The sequence below is a fragment of the Henckelia pumila genome, chromosome 4 (assembly GCF_033568475.1).
Source record: "Henckelia pumila isolate YLH828 chromosome 4, ASM3356847v2, whole genome shotgun sequence".
Taxonomy (NCBI): Eukaryota; Viridiplantae; Streptophyta; class Magnoliopsida; order Lamiales; family Gesneriaceae; genus Henckelia; species Henckelia pumila.
In genome coordinates this window covers 130,312,397-130,336,183 of record NC_133123.1, presented here as the reverse complement: position 1 = coordinate 130,336,183, position 23,787 = coordinate 130,312,397, and the positions used below count along the sequence as shown (strand labels likewise).

The 23,787-nt window shown below is 35.2% G+C and overlaps 3 protein-coding genes across 3 annotated transcripts; all 3 read left to right on the top strand.

Annotated features, from left to right (window-relative positions):
* Positions 1–587: 587 nt before the first annotated feature.
* Positions 588–5,407, top strand: LOC140861746 (glycerol-3-phosphate acyltransferase 9-like; the record flags this gene model as incomplete). The annotated part of the gene is made up of 12 exons (XM_073264762.1): positions 588–715; positions 796–853; positions 947–1,065; positions 1,409–1,508; positions 1,974–2,069; positions 2,181–2,277; positions 2,448–2,535; positions 3,836–3,932; positions 4,243–4,328; positions 4,577–4,696; positions 4,812–4,910; positions 5,087–5,407. Coding segments are annotated over 12 exons (1,137 nt in total), but the record flags the coding sequence as incomplete, so codon positions are not given.
* A 1,129-nt stretch (positions 5,408–6,536) lies between these two features.
* On the top strand, positions 6,537–8,174 carry LOC140866073 (lysM domain-containing GPI-anchored protein 2). Its single transcript, XM_073270946.1, has 4 exons — positions 6,537–7,304; positions 7,431–7,551; positions 7,641–7,837; positions 7,936–8,174. Exons 1-4 carry the CDS (start codon positions 6,668–6,670, stop codon positions 8,043–8,045), a joined length of 1,065 nt encoding a protein of 354 aa, XP_073127047.1. The 5' UTR covers positions 6,537–6,667; the 3' UTR covers positions 8,046–8,174.
* A 1,859-nt stretch (positions 8,175–10,033) lies between these two features.
* On the top strand, positions 10,034–15,451 carry LOC140863008 (ubiquitin domain-containing protein DSK2b-like). Its single transcript, XM_073266086.1, has 8 exons — positions 10,034–10,397; positions 11,929–12,690; positions 13,350–13,555; positions 13,644–13,757; positions 13,910–13,965; positions 14,738–14,766; positions 14,901–14,990; positions 15,081–15,451. The coding sequence occupies exons 1-8, from the start codon at positions 10,181–10,183 to the stop codon at positions 15,227–15,229; spliced, it is 1,623 nt and encodes a 540-aa protein (XP_073122187.1). The 5' UTR covers positions 10,034–10,180; the 3' UTR covers positions 15,230–15,451.
* Positions 15,452–23,787: the final 8,336 nt, after the last annotated feature.

Genomic DNA, 23,787 nt, shown 5'->3' with positions numbered 1-23,787 from the left:
CAATTGAAAATATCCTTAAACAACTCAGAAAACATTGATGATTTATAAGAAATTGAGCAAGATGGTGAAAATGATTATGTTGATGATGGAGGTACAAGATGTGAGGAGCCAACGCAGGAAAATATTAGACACATGAAAAAATTTAGAGATGACATAAGAAATTCATTGCCTATAGATCGTTGAAAATGATGTGTTTTATATAAATAATTTATAATCAATGAAATATTGACATATATCATTGTTATTATGTTTTTCAAGATTTTCAATCTTTATGAATAATTTTTATGATTTGTCGATTTATTGTGTTATTTTTAATTTTCTCATATTATTAGATTGTTTATAAATTTAATATAAATATATATTAGTAAAAAAGCTCTACAAATAGCATTCATCCAAACACATTCATCAAATTAAATAAGTGTTTTTCATTTGTTTATTCAAACACAAAAATACTACAACTTTTATTTAAAAAAACACTTTTAAAATCCAACTTAAAAAAACACTTTTTTAAATAAAAATCTACTATTAAAAAACGAATATATAATATTGTGCCATTGTGTTTTTCAATTCTCCTTTCATCATCATATCACCTTTGGGGAACCGTGAAAATTAGCAACCTGAGCGCTTCAGCCTCGGAACTGGATTTGGATCGCCCCAATATCGAAGACTACCTTCCATCCGGATCCATTCAAGAGCCCCACGGAAAGCCTCGTCTGTAATTATTTTACCATCTCAAATTCATTCCTTTATCCTCGCTCTATCATCCTTCATTTCATGTTTATTTTTGCTATTTAGGCGTGATTTGCTTGATATTTCGCCCACATTGACTGAGGCAGCGGGTGCAATTGTTGATGTAGCTCTCACCCTTTTCACATCTGATGTTTCCCATGTCATTCCCCCCTTTTTTTTCCCGTAGTTTGTGTTATTCAGCATGCTTCTGTGACAGGACTCTTTCACGAGATGCTTCAAGTCAAATCCTCCCGAGCCTTGGAATTGGAATGTTTATCTGTTTCCGTTGTGGTGTTTGGGAGTTGTAGTCAGATATGGGTTTCTTTTCCCATTGAGGTGAGTTTGACAGCAAGACATGAATTGAACAGCCCTACCTTCTGGAATTAACGGCTTTCTTTCAATTTTAGGATATGCGAAATGTTTCATCTTTTAATTTTTTTATGTTCCTTCAAGGGTAGGGAAATTTTCCATCGAGTAAAAGTAAATATCTGACGTGTGATAACTTATCCACTTCATGCTGTTAGTCTTCCATTTACTTCTTGTATGCTGCATCTAGTGCTTGCTCATAACACAATGGTTGGAGGTGCATCTATTATTTACGAGTTCTACTAGTTGACGTGATATTAACATAGTGCATACTTTTTCTTGCTAATCTTGATGCATTTCACTTCAAGTGCAGGGTAATGGTATTGATTATTGGATGGATTTTATTTCTGTCAAGCTATTTCCCTGTGCATTTTCTATTGAAAGGGCATGACAAGCTGAGAAAGAAGTTAGAGGTATGTACTTCGAGGGCACTATGGTCAGAAGGTTACATTTCTTTTTTACTTGTAAATGTGCCATATATACACTTAACATTAAATTTGATATGTTTCACACCTTTCCGTCTCTAGTTTTACTGTCTTATCGGCTATTTTCTCTGTCACTGATCTTTGTCACATATGACTTGGTGCATATGAAATTTTTGTAAGGAAAAGTTGAGAAGTGCTTCTTAGAAGCTCTCCCAAACACTACCTTAGATTCATTTTTCAATTTAATACAGGCAAATCATGTATATTGAGTAGAGATAAGTAGTAGGTATAAAGGTTAGAATTCAGATATCTGGGAATGCAACACGATAAAAATTGGAAGTATAGAACATAAGAAGAAGAATAAAGAAAAGAAGAATAAGATTGTATGGTATGCTGGCCGCTCCTATCACAAACATGTGTGTCTAATCTTTCACATTGCTCATCTTGTTTTAGAGAGGTCTGGTGGAGTTGATTTGCAGCTTTTTTGTGGCATCATGGACTGGGGTTGTCAAGTACCATGGTCCGCGCCCTAGCATAAGACCGAAGCAGGTTGGAGTGTCTCTAAAGCTCAAACCATCTAATTTTTCTGTATGGTTCTCTGAGATTAGCCCACATCTATATCCATAGTCATTTAAGTTTCTTTCAATGTGTGCTTTGCAGGTTTTCGTTGCAAATCATACGTCCATGATTGATTTCATTGTTTTGGAGCAAATGACTGCATTTGCTGTGATTATGCAGAAACATCCAGGATGGGTTGGTGAGTGTCTTTTAGACATTGGGTGTCTGGTGGCTACTGACTCAACTTTTTAGATTTCAAAACTTTCCAGATCATTAATTTTTGTGCACTTTGTCAGTTCCTATTTTAGGATGCTAGGTGCATGCTTCTATTTTGTTTAATTAATGTCCTTATCCTGCTCATTCTTTCAGGTTTACTGCAGAGCACTATTTTGGAAAGTCTAGGATGTATTTGGTTCAACCGCTCAGAGTCTAAGGATCGTGAAATTGTCGCAAGAAAGTATGGTTATCTACTTATCTTATTATATCGGACTTATTGATCCTCATCTTTTCGGTCAAAGTATAGCGGCATGTCCGATAGTGCTTTTTCCAACTCTTGACATTTTGTTGAAGACGTTGCTTAATATTTTGCATGTTCATCCTTGTCATTTATTTAAAATTCTCAAATAGCCCCAACCCCTTTATTGTCATACTCTGGTATGTATCTGCATTTTATTGGTGCTTGTGTGTAAATTCATTTCCATTTTTACTTTTATGAATTTTTGTCAGAATTTCGTATGGTCAACATTTATATGCATGCCAATATTTGGACGTGTATGCATATCTATGGTAGACAAATACAATGCTTGTACATTAGAACCTCATCCATCAAAGTCCAATTCTGCGAAGCTGCTCCTTCCTGAAATTTTTTTTAATAATATGCTACATCTTCCCTGATTGTTAATGGCTTAATGCTTAGATTTGATGGCCCCTGAGAAATCTCCCATTGAGGCATTGAAATGGCGTGGAAGGTTTCTTTTTTTTTTTCCCCATGATTTTTTCGCTCCTTTAAGCTTTTTCTTCTACAAGATGAATATATATGAACGTTAGATCATGTGTGTACTCAAAATAAATGGAAAACATCAAATCTATGACACACAAACATGTCAAATTAGGGACTCATCAGAATTTACCCATGACTCCTGTCTGTGATGCAGGATGCTACGTGCTTTTGAAAAGAATCGTGTAATGGGTCTATTCACAGAAAATGTGTGATCTTCAAGTGTATATTTCTTCTTGTTTGATTTTCTCCCTTGTCGACCTATTGTTGTATTGTTTGTTCGAGGCTGGCTTGAGAGAACCTCATGATATTATCACACTTGTTTGGAAAATATTCAGATGTTGCTTTATTCATCAAAGCCAAAATAAATACACAAATATTTCTCTTCACGTAAACTACTGAAATGATAAAGCAAATTTAAAAGAAACTCACCGAATCCTATCATGCGTATACCCACATGAAGTATTTAAAATTGAACTGAAGAAGATACATGATAGACAAAAAGATAGGCAAAGCTCCATATCTTAATCCTTTTGCTTGAAGTGCTCGTGTGTCAATCTTCGATAAACTCGGTTCGTTGGGCTTGGGCCTTGCCCACGGGCTTGGTTGGCTTGTTGGTCGGTGACAGTCAGCCCATTAAAAACTACAGGGATACTACCCGTGACCCAATGAAAGCATTAGGGACCAAATCTGGCATTAACAACTGAAAAACAGGCTTTGTGTGAGGTTCTATTTTCCTTATTCGGTTTCCCTGTTTCAGGTTAAGAGAGCATGTCAATGGGGCCGATAACAATCCTCTTCTTATATTTCCTGAAGGAACTTGTGTGAATAATCACTACACTGTGATGTTTAAGAAGGTGACTCTTACTGAGTATTGGCATGTCACGTTGGAGTTTATTTAACAAATCTGGAGATCCATTTTTCAACAGATATTCTCTACTCTATTTCTATCCATATTTACACTCTTACAAAATGATGTTTTTGAGCATGCATGCGCTGAATCTTGATGCTGTCGTATCCAGCTTTACCTTTGATTTCCCTATTGTTCAATGCAAACTTCCTTCAAGTGAATAAGAGTCATGAAAAATGTCGTGGAAGATAAGTTTTAGATTTCACTAATGTGACTCAAATATTTTTACATCATTATTTTATTCTTATGGTGTTTAGGGTGCATTTGAACTTGGTTGCACTGTCTGTCCTGTCGCGATCAAGGATAACAAGATTTTTGTTGATGCCTTCTGGAATAGCCGAAAGTGAGTTTTCTGTTTCTGTTGATCATGGGCAAATAACAATTTTTAATTATTATTGATATTAGTGGCATTTTGCACTCTGTTCACTGTCTTCTGAAGTGCCCTTTAAATGCCTGAACTTGCTTTCTGTGAAAATTGTTATTATGGTGCTTTTATTCCTGTTGGTTATTGATTGCTCTTTGCAAACTGGTGCCATGAATCTGTAAGTTGTGTTGAAAGATATTCTAAGATGAGTGCAATCTCGTTTTCAGGCAATCCTTTACAACACACTTGTTGCAGCTGATGACATCATGGGCTGTTGTTTGTGATGTATGGTACTTGGAGCCACAAAGTTTAAGACCTGGGGAAACACCAATTGAATTTGCTGAGAGGTACTTATGGCACTATCAGAGAATTATATGATGTTAGTGTGCAAATTTGAATTCTGAGACTATTGCATCGAAGTTCTCATTGACGATTTGATGTAATGGTAATACTTTGTTTCAGGGTGAGGGGCATCATTTCTCTTCGAGCTGGTCTTAAAAAGGTGCCCTGGGATGGATATTTGAAGTACTCTCGCCCCAGTCCCAAGCATCGTGAAAGCAAGTAAGCTAGTTTTCCTTTGCCTGATCTTTTACCTTTTGTATTGTTTCTTACTCTAAATCTTGATTTTGTTTCATGAACAGTGTTTATGAGTCTGACTTGAGTAATGTTTTCGTTTGTTCACCGGTCGAGCGAGGACCGATAAAAATTCTCATCTGCCTCTATATTTAATTTTGCAGGCAGCAGAGTTTTGCTGAGTCGATACTCCGTCGACTGGAAGAGAAATAGTTTTATCAGATTCAATGTGCGAAATAATTATAGATAGATAGTAGATTGATGGTATAATGAGCGAGCATCACTAATAAGTGGAGAAACAAGTCATGAAGAATATGGTTGATTGTTCGAGTGTTCTTTGCGATCTAAAGCAGCCTAGTATGTCTCCATGTTTTTGTTTTCCCAATTTTATTAGCAGATTCTGCCCAAAAACATTATGTTAGTTATACACAGTTATGTATTTTAGAATGTATTAATTAAGTTATGGTTTACGAATTTTGTTTGCAGATGTTTTACCCCTTCATTACATACTTTTAACACAATGGTCTTTTGCAAGTGGTGGGGAGGGGTTATTGAATTGGATAGCACTATAGCAGGAGAGAGAGTGAAAATTCAATGTGTTTTATTCCTACGCGCAAGAATTGATGTAAATGCATAATTTTCTTTCTCGGAGAATAATTGTAAAACAATATTATATTATCTTATTTTATATTCATTCAACGGTCTGCTGTAGAACTGACAAAGTTTCTACGTAAAAAAAAATGTCAAAGTCTCTTCTTAATTTATTCGATAGATAGAGTAAGACGTCACGCAATCGCTAATCAGTCGAAACCCAGTATAAAAAAATTGATGGAATACTCTAAAAAAAAAGTTGATGGAATAACTTGAAGAAAAGATAAATGAGACAAACATTTTGGGAATGTTTTCGTGGGCATATGAATTCGAGTTCTTAAATTTTGAATTGTTAGCCATGCATCATGATGATAATTGAGTGAAATAAGATTTTATTTTATAAATAGACTGATGGAGAATTATGTATGTAAAAGCTAAAGTTCTATTTGTATATCTACTTTAAAAACGTTTTAAACATTTTATAAGAGGAAAAAAACTTAAAAATACAATTTTTGTAAACGTTTCTGAAAAAAATATTTTTTTATAAGTGTTTTACGAATGTAATTTTTAAAAAATATTTGAGAGATATTTTTAGATATTTTTAAATTGAACCATGAAATTCAAATATAAATAACATTATTTTTGAAATGTTAAAATATTTTTATAAAATAATTGTCAAAATCATATTTATTTTAAAAACATTTTTTTAAAATTTTTTTAAAAAACATTTTTATAAAATATTTATAAGTCAAAAGCAACCTAGATGCATGCCCTTGTGTGAAATAAGTGAACTCTTGGTCAGAGGTAAGGAGTTGGATTTTTCAATCAATAATTTTTTGGACTAGCCTGTCGCACAAGGTTTTGCCCAATATATTTTACCTGACTAACATAGTTTGTAAACTAATGCGTTAGTCCGAGGTTTAAAAAAAAAAAAAAAAAAAAAAAAAAAAGAAAGAAGCGATTGCGAATTTAAAAAAAAAAACATAGATGCAGACTGGACTGACTCCCAAGGTCAAAGTCTTGCACTGACCCAAATTCCATCATTCCCATTTCCTTCTTCTTCTTCTTCTTCTTCTTCAATCTCCACCAAACAACCAACCATTATAATAATTTATAAGTTAAAGAGAACCGGAAACTTCAGAGGGAACTCAACAATGGCCGGAATCAACCTCCTCCTCCTCCTCTTCTTGGCAACTCCTCCGGCAACTTCCAGCTTCCTCTGCGCCTCCTCCCCCGCCGCCACCTGCAACTCCCTCATCGACTACGTCTCTCCCAATGCCACCACTCTCTCCTCCATCCAGTCCCTTTTCACACTCCCCACCCTCACTCCCATCCTCGCCGCCAACAACCTTCCCCTCTCCACCCCACCCACTCACCGTGTAGCCTCCAAGCAGACCATCAAGATCCTCTTCCCCTGCATCTGCACCAACGGCACCGGGAAATCCCACGGCCTCCCGTCGTACAAGGTGATCCACGGCGACGGCCTCTATCACATCGCGCAGGAGGTGTTCTCTGGCTTAGTCACCGTCCCACAAATCCAGGAGGCTAACAACATATCCAACCCCGATCTGATTATCGAGGGGCAGAACCTTTCCATACCTCTGCCCTGCAGCTGCGACGACGCCGACGGGCAGAAGGTGGTGCACTACGGCTACTTTGTTCCCCAGGGGAGCTCGGTGGAAGGGATCGCCCAGCGGTTTAATACCTCGCAGGATACTCTGCTGCGCCTCAATAATTTGAATAGTTCCAAAGACCTCATGGCTGACAGTATTCTTGATGTGCCACTTAGAGGTATTATTTTTTGGGAAATGCTAAAAACTCTTTCCAAAATACATTTATGTAATTTCAAAGTGAAAATTCGTTAGAAGAGAAATTTGATGATTAATTGGAGGTTTAATTTTGTCGAACGAAACACAGCTTGTTCTTCTGTGATAAGCAATAACTCGATGGACTACCCCTTGCTGGTTCCCAATGACACATATGCTCTCACTGCCAACAGCTGCGTGGTGTGCAAATGTGATGCTGCACTACAGTGGACGTGAGTCGAATTAAGTTTTCGAGAGAGAGTTGTATATAAAGATTGATTGATACGTACCATCATTTATTTATGTGTGTGTTGGCACTCAGGCTACAATGTGTACCTTCGGGTCAGTTGAAAACGGGTGGCGGTTCATGCCCATCGGTCCGGTGCCAGGGTCCTGAAAACTTGTCTATTGGAAATACGACGTCTTCGGGTTGCAATAGCACCACCTGTTCCTATGCTGGATACAATGATCGAACCATTTTAACCACGCTGTCTGTGGACTCGACTTGCCCTGCTGTTGGTGGGTGAACGATACATATAGCTATAGTACTTTTTATGTACGGAGAAATTCTATAATTTCCCCCCAACTGAGGTACTTCTGTTTTTCAAACATTTCAGGTGGTGGCGGTGGCCGTGGCGGTGGTAAATCGTCGGCAGCGAGGTTGCAGAATTGGAGGCATATGCTGCTGCTCTTACTAATTTTTACGGTGAGTGTGTGTCATATGTAAGATGGAATTGTTGGTGTGTGTATTTGTTGGCTGTAGCAAAAAATGGATAATTTCTTTGTTTCATACTACCATTTCTGCGAGTTCCATGTAATAATACCAGTTGAGGATTTCTCCTTTTCTTTATAATAAAAAAAAAACTAGCGTTTTGCGTCTACATAATATATTTAAGTGCTAAAATTAAATTAGATTTTTAAAAAATTAATGGTAATTAAAATGATTAAATAAAATATGAATAGAAAAGGGATGTGGGAAGTTTTAAAAACTTGGAAAATTGTACTATACATTTTTCATCTTTCTTATTTTTAAGATTAATTTTGGAAATTCGTGACTTGAAAATACAAGAGATGGTTTTTATTTATATTTTTTTTGACAGGACAAGAGATGGTTTTTAAATAAAAGAGAGATTTGATTTTTTGTGTTAAGGGATGTAATCAAGCGGAGTCGAGCTGAACTCTTGAATGTTTGAGTCGTTTATAATCGAGCCGAGCTCGAGTTTTATTTAACAAATATATTTATTACTCACGAACTTATTCGAGTTTTTATCGAGCTTAAATGAGATTGATAAATATAAATTATAAATTCAAATATTCATTAAATTCATTAAAATTAAATTTTATATTACAAAAAAATATATCTTCTTATTCAAATTTATAATTTTATTCTAATAAATAAATCTATTAGATTTTTATATATTTGTCATAAGTAAAAGTGCAAAATTTATAATCAAATACCAAAAAGATTGTTTTTCATTTATGAACTAACTTACGAGACTGCTAACAAGCCTGTTCACGAGTCGAATACTGTAAAGTTAGAACTTGGTTTTCTTATTTTAACGAGTCTAATTAAACGAGCTCAAACAAACTTTTATCGAATCGAGTTTTGAATAACTCACGAGTGGTTTGTTTCATCTACATCCCTACTTGTGCATGCATTATCTCACATTCATGAATAAATAAATATATCTAGATTCAAAAAAATTAAAATAAAAATCTAGAAAATTTGTATGTGTCTTTGACCGAACAAGAGGTGGAAACGGACCGAATCGATTCGAATAATAGTAAAAATAATAAGGCTCGAGTTTAGCTCCAATTAAATATATTCGAGCTTGATTTGAAGCTCGAAAATTTAATAAATTTTGGTTGAGTTCGGCTCGAAATGAAATTCGAGTTTGATTTTGGCTCGAAATAATCGAATATATCCATAAACTATTCGAACTATTGCTCGAAAATTAAAGTTCGAGAATTTCATTCGAAAGCTCGAAATGCATATATATTTACTATATCAATATATTATTTTTAAAAAATATTATAAAGCTCGCGAGAGTTTCGCGAACTATTGAACTAAATAATTTTGCCTTGAGCTCGGTTCGAAAAAATTTCGAACATGTTCGGGTTTGGCTCGAATTTCGTAAATTCGAATACGAATAAAATAATATCTATCGAATTAGATCGAAATAATCGCAAACATGTTCGATTTGTTTACATCATTAGTCCGAAAGCGTCCAAGCCCTGTTCATATATGATTCACAATTCTTCTTTTTGTATTTTCATTACCAAATAATATGTTGAAAAATTCAACATCGAGATACATCATTTTGCGTATTGTAATCTTTTAATGATTGCATATAATATTATATTCAACTTTTGTAATAAAAAAATTGAGTTACTTGTTTTCAAATAACTCACTTGATTTATCATATAATTTGTTTGGGTCAGATTTTGGGTCCAACCCACTCCGATCCAAACCCGAATACCTCAAGCCCAAATCCGATATTTTGGGATGAGATGCAATTTTGAATCTTATTATTATAGAATTGGATAATAAATAATAAAATAATATTTTTATTAAAAGTTTTTTTAGGCAAGACAAATAATAGGAGTTTGCAATTTTTAAAAGAGTCATGATATAGTTTAAAAAAAAAAAAGAGTCATGATATAGTTTGTTGATTAATATTATATTAATTATTAACTTAGTAATGTATCATCGCAATTCGCAAAATAGACTTGAATAGCTTCTCCTCCTCGTTTTTCAACAAACGGTGTAATTCTTTTCCTCTTCCTTGCGATCTACAGAGGGTGTGATATAGGGGGAGAAAACCAGGGTTTGGGGCTTTTCAATTCGTCGTAAACAATTCAATGGGCGACTCGATCTTCTGCGCCAGCGGAGGTGAAGAGGTCAGTATAAACATTCGATGCTCCAATGGCACTAAGTTTTCAGTGCGGACCACTCTACAGTCCACGGTGGGGGAATTCAAAGCTTTATTGGCGCAGAACTGCGATGTGCCAGCTGAACAGCAACGTTTGATTTACAAAGGTCGGATCCTGAAAGACGACCAAACCCTCCTCACATACGGTATACTTCTCCTCACGGACTTTTTTCCAATTTCTCTTTCTATTCAAATTTATGTAATCGTGTTGCAAAAGCTTGTATTTTTTACCTTTTTTCCGTGCGACATCACGTAGAAGCTGATAAATTATGCTTGTTGAATGTTTCCTGTGATCTGTATGCGACCCGACTGTTGATCTTGTGGTTTGGCGTGAATTTTGTCGGATGGTTTTGTGTTGAATTAATCAATTCAGGTAGAATCAGAGTTCTGTATAATGGAGGGTTGAAGCGCATCCTTTAGCGAGGAAAGATAAATGGTTATGTAACTGTCATTTATTAGCTACCGAGCAATTGACGGAATTTGTTTCATGGCCCACCGTTTCCCTGAGGGTAGTTTGTTTCAGTGTTTCTGATTTGTCCAGCCTTTGAAAGCCTTATTGTAGCACATTGATGAATGTTAAGGACGTTCAACAGTAGTCAGTGGCAATTGCATTTGGAAAGCACCAGGGCTTTCTCTGCTAAAAGAGAAAAATATGTGTCCAGATATGACAAGCTAGTTTTTGGCATTATTAGACCGCCACAATAATACTGCTTATGAAATACCGTTTCATCTTTGTGCTCCAAAGCATGTTCTATCTCTAGAATGTATCATCAGTTGGATGCCTGTATATAAGTTGCACACCTTTGACGTACTCATTGGCCATATCCAGGAGAAAGTTGTGCAGGCATGTTAACAATACTAAGCATCTCTGTGCTATAGACACTTCCAACTCCCAACTTTGTTACTGAGAATTTATAATATGTTTTCACTTGGTTCTGAAAAATCGAGTATGTTGGCAAATGTTTATTTGCCATTGATTCCGATAAGTTTAATTTGTTTATTTCATCTTTCACCCATACGTCGTTGGGTGATAGATTGAGTATTTATTACAATGATGCTTTTTCATTATTATATTTATATCATGGGTTGGTATGCATGCAATGGCTATGAAAAGGGTCATGTATTGCAAAATTTGGAGGAATAATGGGTACATGGTAAATTCATAGTTTACTCCATTAAAAAGGGATTTATCTTCTTACAGTCTACTGTAGTGTATAATCACAGGGGTAGGGAGGGGTATGATCGTTAATGATTTACGTTTTCCGATTATATGGTATGTTGATTTGTTGGACACTTGCAAATTGTGTAATTCATTTCTATGTCAAATTTGGAGCTGCTTAGAATAACTATATGATTATTGCTTTTTGCGTTGCGAGGCAATTGCTATTTATATTGATACACAATCAATGAGCACCACTTGTTGATTTATTGATATTGATGCATGATTAATGTGCAATTCTGTTTGAAATTTTTTTTTTGGAAACTTGTCGCGAATTGTCTAATATATGTTTTTTGTGGATAGAATTGTACCACGTGTGCATATACTTTGGAAATAAAACTTAGAGTTGTTACATCCATGGTTGCTCTTGAGCAATCCGGTGACTATCCTCGTGCTCATATCCTTGATCTTTCCTTTCATTTTTTGATAATTGTTGGTTTATTTCTTGCCATGAATAGGGTTGCAGGCAGATCACACAGTTCATATGGTACGTGGTTTTGCATCGTCTGCGGCACCAAACTCTGCTGCTCCTGCTGCTTCTGGGAGCACCAACAGTACTACTGGTGTGACGCCTGCTCCCAGTAGTGGGAGCCCTGGGATTCCTGATGCAGGTGCTTCGTTATTCCCTGGGCTTGATCTTGGGACACTTGGTGGCTCTGGGGTGTCTAGACTATTTGGAACCGGAGTTCCCGATTTTGAACAGGTGCAGCAACAACTTACTCAGAACCCTAACATGATGAGAGAGATGATTAACTCCCCTGCGATTCAAAGCTTGATGAACAACCCTGAGATAATGCGCAGCTTAATCATGAGTAACCCCCAAATGCGTGAGATCATTGACCGGAATCCTGAACTTGCCCATATTCTGAACGATCCCGGAGTCCTTAGACAAACCCTGGAAGCAGCTCGGAATCCTGAGTTAATGCGTGAGATGATGCGGAACACTGACAGGGCCATGAGTAACATTGAATCTTCTCCTGAGGGGTTTAATATGCTTAGACGCATGTATGAGAATGTCCAAGAACCCTTCTTGAATGCAACGACAATGGGTGCCGGTGCTAACACTGATGTGGGTTCAAACCCATTTGCTGCCCTCTTGCAGAATCAGGATGCCTCTCAAACCAGAGAAGAATCTAATTCTGCAAACTCTGGACCTGAAATGGCCACAGGAACCGCGGTCCCAAATACAAATCCTCTTCCCAACCCGTGGAGTAATTCTGGTAAGATGAGAATTGTGTTTTTTTAATGAAGGTTATGTCGAGTGATTTTTTTTTTTTTTTTGCATCGAAATTCCTGTGACTTTTAATTTCAATTCAGAATCAAGGACAAATTTAGGCAAGGCCAGTATTTTGGTCAGTTGTACAATAATTTTTCTTTGCTAATGTACTGCCATATTCTTGCTGTTGAGTTCAACTTGGCATAAAATTTTTGCTAGTTAGCACTTTATGTCTGGTTTGTTGTTCTTCATTTTCAGTTATGGGTCTGGACAACTGGAGTAACGATGATTCTTGCTCTTTTCTCATTATTCAATGAGCTTGCTTTTTCCTTCATCTTGTACATACCAAATCTGTACTAAAGTCTTTTGTCCTGTTTGAATTCAGTACCCAACTGCTGTGGTGTGCTTGGTGGTTCTATTTATGCTACTTTTATTCATGTTTTACTCGTATTTCAACTTTCTTGCTCCACGTCCTCTTTTGGTTAGGACTAGTTTCTTTGACCCTTCATTCTCCGTGAGTTAGAAATTTGTCAGTGGATGCTCCTGTTAATCTTGTTAGGATCGAAGTCATTTGTAGCTTCTTTATTGCTTTTTTGTTTCTTGTCTTCTATCCATTTATCAGTAATGGACACTATATGTGGGCTGCTTAATGTGATATTTTAGGAAGTTCGCAGACGAATAATGCTACAAGAACTAATTCAACTGATGATGCTAGACTACCATCAATTCCTGGGTTAGGAGGGCTCAGTGTTCCTGAGTTGGAGCGAATGGGCATGTCGGATTCCTCAGCATTCAATCGGTTATTGCAGAACCCAGCCATGGCACAGATGATGCAAAGTTTTCTTTCTAATCCCCAATATATGGATCAAGTACTGCCACAGTCTTGTGTGAATTGATAAGTTAACCTGCTTTAGCTTTAAAACATCCTCTAATTACAGCCTGAATGCCTGAATGCAGATCCTGAGCTTAAATCCTCAACTTCGCGCTGTACTTGATACGAACCCTCAGTTAAGAGAAATGATGCAAAACCCTGAAATCGTCCGCGAACTGACCTCACCTGAAACGATGCAGGCACGTCTCTATTGACCTCTTCTTCACTTGGGTTTTCTTTTCTCCTTTTCAACTTTGTTTGCAGAAGTATTCATGTTCAGATGTCTGAAAATCTGATGAAGGATGTTAGACTGTTATCATTTTGTCCTCTTACTAGTCATTTTTTTTGCCAGCAAATGATGGCTTTGCAGCAACAACTCTCTCAACTTAGTCGACAGCAATCAACCCAGTGAGTAGAAAACATGAGAATAGATTGTTGGATTCAATTATCTACTTCAATGTTATTGGCATGCGAGTACTTTTACATGGGATTATCATTCAGACATTTCATGCAACTTATGTCTGTCGTCCTTGATTGAACCTGATAACCTTCTTTCCTCTAGAAATTCTGTGTAACAGATAATGGATTTCCCAGGTTTTTTTGGCCATTACTAAAAGCATTAATCATGTTTCAGTACCTGCAGAGATTTACTTAACATCTGCTTATGAGTTATATAATATTGTGTGAAGGTCAATCTTCATGGTTTCGTTCTGATCCAAGTTCCGCATGGGTTAACAAACCTGATGTATTTCTCTGCCATTGATATTACTTATGAGATATATATATACATATATATATATATACACACATATATATATATATATGTATTGTATATATATATTCAGGTTTTGATCAGTTGCTGATTGATCTTTTACAAATTGTTAAGGGATTGGCATGTAGCGAGGTGCCATCAATGATTGGATAGTGCCTTTTTTGTTTAGCTTCTGATTTGGTTTAACATTGATTTTATCCGGGGCTGAAATATTGACGCATAGGTTGTTTCCAAAATTTATCTGACATCAACTTGTGGAGGTGCCTTTTGTCCTTGTACACAGACCCTTCCTTTTTTTGCTTATGATTTTGTCTAACATAATACTTTTTGCATTTTTATTGAAGGATATATTGATTCCACATATTTTTCTTTTGTATTTTCTTAGAACTTACGTGTTCTTTATCACAGGGGAGGTGTTCAGACTGGTCAGGGTAGAGGTATGAAGCAACATAAACTCTAAATCGGATATTTGTGTAAATGTTGTCCATAGAAGATGCGTACTTGTATATTTTTTACATGTACTTTGCGCCAATGCAACTGTAGTTTTCTGTTGTGTGTTTGTGAAATGCAGGCGTTGAAAATAATATGGGTTTAGACATGCTGATGAACATGTTTGGTGGTCTGGGAGCTGGTAGTTTAACTGCTTCAAATGCGCCCGATGGTTACAACTCTCTTCTTACCTTTTTTTGACTGATACACGCACAGTTTCTTTTTGTCACAACTTAACATTGAAATTTGCTTGTTCCTTTAGTTCCCCCGGAGGAACTGTATTCAACACAGCTGTCACAGCTGCAAGAGATGGGTTTTTTCGACACCGAAGAGAATATCAGAGCACTGCGCGCTACATCAGGGAATGTTCACGCAGCTGTGGAACGACTTCTGGGGAATCCTGGTCGATAGTATTGCAGACAGAGTTATGTATATTTTTTGTTCTTGGGCCCTGGGACTGGGTAATGTAAGAGTAAATTTTATAGCAGATGTCAAATTATATGAGATTTGGGTTTTTGAGACATGAGAATAAAAGTATAAAACCAATTTCACTTAGTGTGCTGGGAGTACCTTACACCATGCTTGACAAACTTCACATACGTATTTATCTAAATTGAGATGGTGAATTTTACACGAATGTACTGTTGATGAGTGTGTGTGTGTGTGTATTATTAGTTGTGCCGAATAGGGACACTCTCGTCTGATAAAAACTTGCACACAATCTTGAACTCAAGCAAAATTATTACATGCATTCGAAGATCGAAATATACTTGGAACGTGAAATATTTGAGTTTGCAGCATCCAAATTTGGATTTATGGCTACGATTTTAATTTCAGGTCATCACATATTATTCTGATGAATTATTAAAAACGCTTCAAAAAATAATTTTTAAAGTTTTGTTCTTATTATATCCTCTAGATCTATCTTTTATATAAAAAATATTCGATAACAAAAAAAAAAAAAGAAAAAAAAAAAAAGAGGTGTAGGCAGGCCTTAGGTGTGAACATTTACTCATTTATACTATTAATATTAATATTAATATTAATTACTTAAAGTTACATGGTCTAGAATAAATAAATTTTTACTTGTCTGACGAAACCTTATATTTTTTTTTTTTACTTCTAAAATGTCTTTTAATTATCTTATTCCATATTCCATATTTATTTTCCAATCTTAATTTCTTTGGTACCATTTCAATTTAAAAACCAATAACCTTCATTCTAATTTTTTTAAATAAAAAAACCTACTTTTTTTTCCCCGGGAAGGTGTTCCATGACTCTCTAATTATGCGTTAATCAGTAATATGTTCCATGACTCTCTAATTATGCGTTAATCAGTAATATGTTCCCTAGCTATTGAACAAATATTTTAGTACAAATTTGTAAGATTAGACCTAATGCTGCTATATGAAACACTCACGAAAAAAAGAATTTACACTCATTTTCTACTAATCCAACTTTACTTTACTTTATGAATAAAATAAAAATAATTTTATATTTATAAATGATTATTACTATTTTTTTAGGAGGCGTGTAATCACTAATAGGGGAAATGATCAATAAATCCCGATGAACAAACTTATCTTTGCCCTCAATCCCCATGTCAGCAAATATTTGTTCCCACTCCCTGACAAAGTTATGACATTTGTTTCAACTCCCTATTTGAGCACAAAATACGAAAATGCCCTCAATTTCTTTTGAAACCCAATAATACCCCTCACTCTTTAAAAATAAAATAAAAATTACTTATAAGGAAGACAACGTACAGATTATTTCCCTCATTCTTGTTGAAATTCTCCACAAATTTATCCATCAATCGTAAACGACCAATCCACCGATCGCAATATTGCAGATCTGCTTCGAATCAGATTGAAGAAAATTGCTAATCGTTGTGAATTGTTTCTGGACCATGAAAATCTTTTTGAAGAACCATTATTTCAAAGATTTTAAGGTAATATTTTAGGTTTTTAAAAATTTGCAGCCAAGAAATTCATTACTGTGTTTGATGTAGTGTAATTATTTTTATATATCCTTTTTAATTGAACGATTCTTTGAGATTTGTTATGGTTTTAGTGATTGTATTAAATTTTTGTGTTATCGTGTGAATTGTACAGAGTTTTTTTTTATCAATATCTGGTTTTCCCGTCTGTGGGTGAGAATGAATCTCATTTATTGGAATTTTGAGATAGAGTAACTGAAATTTATTGTTGTTCTCGATTATAACGATATAATTCCAAACCGTAATATTTTAGTGCTGCATTATGACTTAGATATTGATGATTTTTTATCATTAAAATAAAAATGGGCTACTTGAATTTGTTATTGTGTACTGTTTTTTTGTATGGCATGTGTTATACGAATGAATATATGATTTTCAATTTAGATCTTATTATATTGAATGTAGTTTTTTTAATAGTTTGATAATGAAATCTAGAAGCGATTCTTGTAATATCTCCTTTTTTGGTTGCTACAAGTAAAAATACAGATTTTTGTGATTTCAATCTTCATTGGATGTAGCTTGATGAATATTTTTGTGATCCTGAGAACAATGTGCTGAAATTTCATTAGAAACCATGATTTTTCGATATGTATCTCCACTACAGTTTGAGAAGTATTCTACTTTCATATCAATGCACTCTATTCGACGAGTTCATTTTTTCTCGGATAGACATCTTGAGATTATCAAGGCAGCTGAACGAATATTTATGGGGATTCATCATGCTTATTGTTTGCAACATTTAATAGATAATTTTGTGAAGCTAATAATACTAAATTATTTATTATTCTCTACTTTTATTAAAATTTTCATACACGATTTTATCTTTTTAAGCTCAATGTAAATTATTTTGTTTTTATTTAGGTGTTGAGAAGTTACCGTCTACATAACAAAAAATATTGGGCTTCCATAATCAAGAAAGCAACGTATTACGTATGCTCCATCTTTACACTTATATAGGAGAAAGCGGTTATGAAAGTTGGCTCGAGCACGGACCTTCGAGGAGATATGCTTGTTCCAGTAGAAGCATTGTTGGTTTACGCTTGATTTGATAATTCTCTGGAACGCACTATTGTTTTATATTAATTTGAGTTCTGATTGTAGTGTACTCTTATGTATTGGGTTCTCTTGTGTTGTCGTATCGTGTGAAGTTGGTTCGTAAGTCATAGTTTATTTAAAAGTTGTTTGGTCGGAACTTATTTTTGTGTTTAAAGATGATGATAGACACTTGAATGATGAGTACTTTCAGTGTTAATTTATGAAATATGTTCTTTGTTTAATTTAGTTTTTATTTAAATTTCAATGTTTGATTTATGATTTGAGGCGCAATCAATGTTTGATTTATGATTAAGACATATATTTTATGTAGTGAGCAGGGCAGGTCATAATGATGTTACTTTTTGTTTTATTGTGAGGGTAAAATATAATTTTATGATCATAAATCAGATAGTCATTTTGTATTTTATGTACGTACCATGAGTACTACATATTAACACTTGTGCGACTGATCTCTGTCTTTATATCCTAGAACTTTACACGTTACAACATAAAAAAATCAACATATTCAATATACTCAATTAAATTCAGGAATTTGAATCATACATTACCAAAAAAGTGAGTTTCATAATGCCTCAAATGAACGAGTCATAAAAGTGCGTCATATTGCCTAAAAATTGAATATTTCATTCTCAATTGTCTATTTGTTTATTTCAAAAAAGTCTGAGATTATTCCAAATATATTTGAAATTATCCCAAATCAAAGACAATGCACGCGTCTCATATATTTGACAAAGTTTGTGTATTTGCAAAGAATGAATATCTCACATTCCAAACTGTTTGTCTGCTTATCCCGCAAATATCCGAGATTGTTTCAAATATATTTGAAATTATCCCGAATCAAGGCAATTGAAACTAATTTAATATCTCTTGGGAATGTCGATCATAGTGGCCCAAAATTTATCCAAAGAGGTAGAACGTTATGTGCTCAATTGAGACACATTTGTACTCTTTGATTGGTCAATGTTTACTAGGAGAGTGTGATCCTCATAACCTACAATGTTTGTCCTACAATCGGAAAACATTATTCTCGATTCAATAATATTTATCTCATCTCTGCGTACTAGTTGTGCTCGATCTCGCACTCACATGTTCTGAAAGATGAGTGAAATTAGAGTAAATGATAGTCCTCAAAGATAAGAAAACATCATATTAAACAAGTTAAAAATTTGTATTTTGAAAAATATACACCTATTGTATACATTGGGTGACAATGGACATCCAAAAATGGTGCTCTCATTGGGTCATGATCAATGTCTTCCTCCTACACCTTAGACAAGAGTGGGGCAAGACACATTACTAGACAAACACTTGGGTGATGGTTCTACCAATCTTTAGGGATTGAAAAATCTGTTCCACTTGTGTCATGCAGTGTATTATAGGATATTGGTGCATGTTAACATGGACATGTCTTCTTGTTCCTCAAATCAAAAATATTATTCTGCATAAATCTGAGATTGTTCCTAATACATGACATTTTGATCCAAATCCACTTTAACTAGAAGAGTATGATTCTCATGACCCATAATGTTTGTCCTACAATCGGAACACATTGTTCTTCAATAATATTTATCTCATCTATTCGTACTAGTTGTGCTCGATCTCGCACTCATATGTTCTGAAAAGATGAGTGGAATTAGAGTAAATGATAGTCCTCAAAGATGAGAAAACATTATATTAAACAAGTTAAGAGTTTGGATTTTGGAAAATATACCCCTATTGTATACATTGGGTGGCAATGGACATCCACAAATGGTGCTCTCATTGGGTCATGATCAATGTCTTCCTCATACACCTTAGACAAGAGTGGGGCAAGACACATTACTAGACAAACACTTGGGTGATGGTTCTACCAATCTCTAGGGATTGAAAACTCCTATCCACTTGTGTCATGCAGTGTATTATAGGATATTGATGCATGTTAACATGGACATGTCTTCTTGTTCCGTAAATCAAAAATATTATTCTGCATAAGTCTGAGATTGTTCCTAATACATGACATTTTGATCCAAAGTCACTTTAGCTAGAAGAGTATGATCCTCATGACCCACAATGTTGAAAGAGTGGGTGCTCGGTTAGCCAACTTGTGGCTAAGAGCTTTTATGACTCTATGTAAAACAATCTTTTGTTTAATATAATTTACACTTTTATAATGGCATTGACTTTGTCTTTCTTCATATTGTTATATTATGATATACTATTGTTGTTTTGATAAAGACCTTGAATATACTATAGTGTATGTAAGATGTGGTAGCACATGGGGATGGCTATCATGAAACACATCTTATAGTCACTGTATATTCTAAACAGTTCCTAGTCAATTGAGCCGTCCGCAAATAAGGATAAGGATCGCTCGAGATTGAGACTAGCATTTGCGATGCCGAGTACCACGTTTCATTGGTATGGAACATAGAGATGTTCAAAGCATGCAAATGGATATTCATATGATGAATGATCGAACTACCCTATTCGGACTTTCCAAGTGGTTATCACTTATCGAGTGGATAAAGTCCGCGGTTTTGGTTGTACACCATTAGTCCTTATTACTTGAAACATCATTGAGACTCTATATGCTAGTACTGTACTTTGACTCGTTTACCAACTCTATTGGGGTCATCAGGTGTCGGGATTGGGTACAGTTACGACACATATAGGAGTCGATGCTTTGTTGTCAAGGATTCACCACATACTTGCGAGTATGGATATCCTATGCGATCTGAGGAGATATTAGTGTGACGAATCTCTGGCCAGAGTACATGATGTGTTTTAGGTTACTTGGTGTTCCTAGTAACACATGCGATGTCACTAATAGATCTCCAAGATGTTATGCATAGTTATCGAATCTCGAACGACTCTCGATACACCAATGGTTGTTGATTCGATCGGGATATATGGTTGAAGGGACCGTACTGTACGCTAACCAAAATCTACTGGTTCTTGCAGGCACTATCAGTATTACCTAGGGAATCATGGGGCGATGTTGCTAGGCGCTCTTACCATGATTCGATGGGTAAGTCGGAAATTGTTGTTCCTAATCACAAGGAGTTGTGAGCCCACGGCTAGCTGTATTCCTGAACCATTGAGGGTTACACAAGTAATGGATTACTAAAACCCCGTAGAGATAGTTAAATTTAAAGAGTTAAATTTAATGAAAGAGAAGTTGGACTTCTTAATTAAAAGGGAGTGAGATTTTCTAAAATGACATAGGGATGGACATTTTGGAAATCACTAAATTCGGATTCAGAAAAATTATCTTGACTTTAAAAGATGCAGATATGGTTTCTGTGCACATTGGTAAAATCAGTTTATCAATCGGAGTCACGATGAATTTTATATTAATTTCTAGAACAACGGGCTTGGCTTGTTGGGCTTAAGTTATGGATTGTGGGCCCTAAGGAGTTAGAGTCCTAATGCAATTATAACTTAATCTAGTCTAGAAATTATCTATAAATATATGTACTGTGTTCGAAAATTAAACAAGTTTTCAGTCTAGCAATTTTCGAAAATCAGTCCATATTATTCAAGAGATTTTTCGAAAATTCCTCTGTCCTTTTTGGAGAAAATTCGACTTGTGTTTTTGTGAAAAATTACAAATCGAATTAACAGATCATATCTGTTTATTCTCTACGTAAAACTTCTGATTGATTTCTAGTGCAGTCAATCAGAGGGTTTTTGTTTTTCATTCGTAGACCTAATTCCGGAGTTAGATCGTGACTGTCATCGGTTCCCGGGATTTACAAGAAGAGCAGATTAAATTCTGTTGGAGTCCACGATCAAGCCTTTGCTTGACGAGGTAAAAATTTAACTATGTTTTTATTTTTACTTGAAAAAATTTAATCGTAAAAGTTTTGATACCCATATATGGAATCGTTCCATATAATAAAATAAAATTTTAAACTTCCGCTGCACCGGGTATCAATTTTTAATTGATCTGAACACGTTTTCCAACAGTGGTATCAGAGCCAGATTGCTCAGATCAAACGATTAAATTAATCGATTGTACAAAATTTTTAAGCCTCGGTTTTTGAAACAAAACGAAAATTTTAAAATTGAATTTTAATGGGCAAATCGGGCAGCGACGGGCTGCCCTGCCCAGGCCCCTCTTTGGGGCGCGGGCTGCCCGGGATTGTCCCGGGCAGCCCGGAAAAATTATTTTTAATTTTTAATTAAAATTTTAATTTTTTTGAAATTCTAGTTTTTGATCCGATCGAAAATTGTTTTTGGTTGGTTCACGAGGCATCGGATCGAATTGTTCGAGTCCGAAAATTTTAAAATTGATTTTTGGATAAATTTGAATTTTTGGAAAATTTATAAATTTTATCCGTTAAATTAAATTTTATAAAATTAATTATTTTGGTACAATTGATGATAAGATATGATCTTATGGTTGGATAAGATAAAATATGATTTTATCTTTTAAATTATGATGTCTTTGCATGTTTATCCAATTATTTAATTATTGAATTAATTATTGGATAAAAGATGATCGATTGCTATGACCAATGTTTTAGGTGTATGTTAGGTAATTTACATTTGTCTTATTGTTGTTGGATTTTATTAATGGGCTTGGTTTATAGCCCAATATAATTGTCATATGTAATAAAAGTGAGCCTGGTTTATGGCCCGTTCTCACCCCTAAAAATGTATCCCATATTTGTCATCGAAATTTATTGTAAATTTATTAGACTTAGTGGGAGACAAAGATTTGAAGAAATGGTGGGCCCAGCAGACAATGAAGACCGAAGAAATGTAAATTGGAAGCTCAATGTAATAGAATTGCATTGCATACTTGTATATCACCTAGGATTGGACTTAGACTCGTGATTGGCAACCACGGGTCGATTAGTTAATGGGATCGATCATCCTTAAATAATATATGATATTATTGATGTATGAATGTTTAGACTAAATTGTATGAATCCCGCAAGCATACATAAATTGCATGATGAGACAAATTTTCAAAATTAAAAATCCCTCATTTTAAATATGATTTAAAATTGATATCAAGATTAATAAAAAGGGAATTTAAATATTGTTTAAATATTCCCACTACAACAAATATAGGCTTTCGCGGCGCGCAAAAATGCTATCCGCGGCGTGCATTGCGCCCCACACAATACCAAGCGGTTGAAAGTATGACGTTATCTACGGTGCGCATTGCGCGTCGCAATTGGTGTATTTTGCGGCGTGATGTGCGTGCTGCAATTGACATTTGTTGCGGCAGGAAATGCGCGCCGCAATTGATAGTATTTGCGGGTTTTAATGAACGCTGTTGTTAGTGTTATTCTCGACGTGCACGGCATGCCGCAATTCATAGTTTCCGCGGTGTGCAATTTGACATCTTTTGCGGCTTGGAATGCGGGCTACAATTGATAGTATTTGCGGCTGTTAATGCACGCCATCGTTAGTGTTGTATTTTCCGCGGCGTGCAAAGTACGCCGCAGTTGGTATTATTTTTAGCCTGCAAATTGTGCTGTTAATAAGTGTTTATACACGAATCATTGACAGCATGTAAGGTGTCCGCCGCAGTTAAGGTTAATCATGACAAACCAAACGTGCTCTAATATGATTCTTTTCAGATTATTGTCGAATGAAAGTTTATTTCATTAAGATTTACGACGTGTAAAGTATTTTCTTAGCGATGTGTTAGTATCATAAACTAAAAGTGAAACGAAAAAAATTAAAACTCAAACAATTTTCATAACATATCCATCCATGCATCAACACCACACATAACACTAAAATAGTTAATGTCTATTATTCATCATCTAAGAAAAGAATAAATTTTTTAAAAAGTAGCAACAATTCACTAAGTAACATGATTTTAGCCAACAAAAAATATAAAAAATTCAAATAGTAGAATCTAATATCAGTCACTCAAAACTACAAGCTTAGACAGCCACGCCACTGTGCTTCC

What these genes read in the sequence shown, in the direction of transcription:
- LOC140866073 (XM_073270946.1), top strand. Translation starts at nt 6,668, where the DNA reads ATGGCCGGAATCAACCTCCTCCTCCTCCTCTTCTTGGCAACTCCTCCG. An exon ending in TCTTGATGTGCCACTTAGAG is followed by an intron (nt 7,305 to 7,430) that starts GTATTATTTTTT and finishes AACGAAACACAG; the next exon opens with CTTGTTCTTCTGTGATAAGC. An exon ending in CTCGACTTGCCCTGCTGTTG is followed by an intron (nt 7,838 to 7,935) that starts GTGGGTGAACGA and finishes CAAACATTTCAG; the next exon opens with GTGGTGGCGGTGGCCGTGGC.
- LOC140863008 (XM_073266086.1), top strand. Translation starts at nt 10,181, where the DNA reads ATGGGCGACTCGATCTTCTGCGCCAGCGGAGGTGAAGAGGTCAGTATA. An exon ending in CAACCCGTGGAGTAATTCTG is followed by an intron (nt 12,691 to 13,349) that starts GTAAGATGAGAA and finishes GTGATATTTTAG; the next exon opens with GAAGTTCGCAGACGAATAAT. An exon ending in CCTCACCTGAAACGATGCAG is followed by an intron (nt 13,758 to 13,909) that starts GCACGTCTCTAT and finishes TTTTTTTGCCAG; the next exon opens with CAAATGATGGCTTTGCAGCA.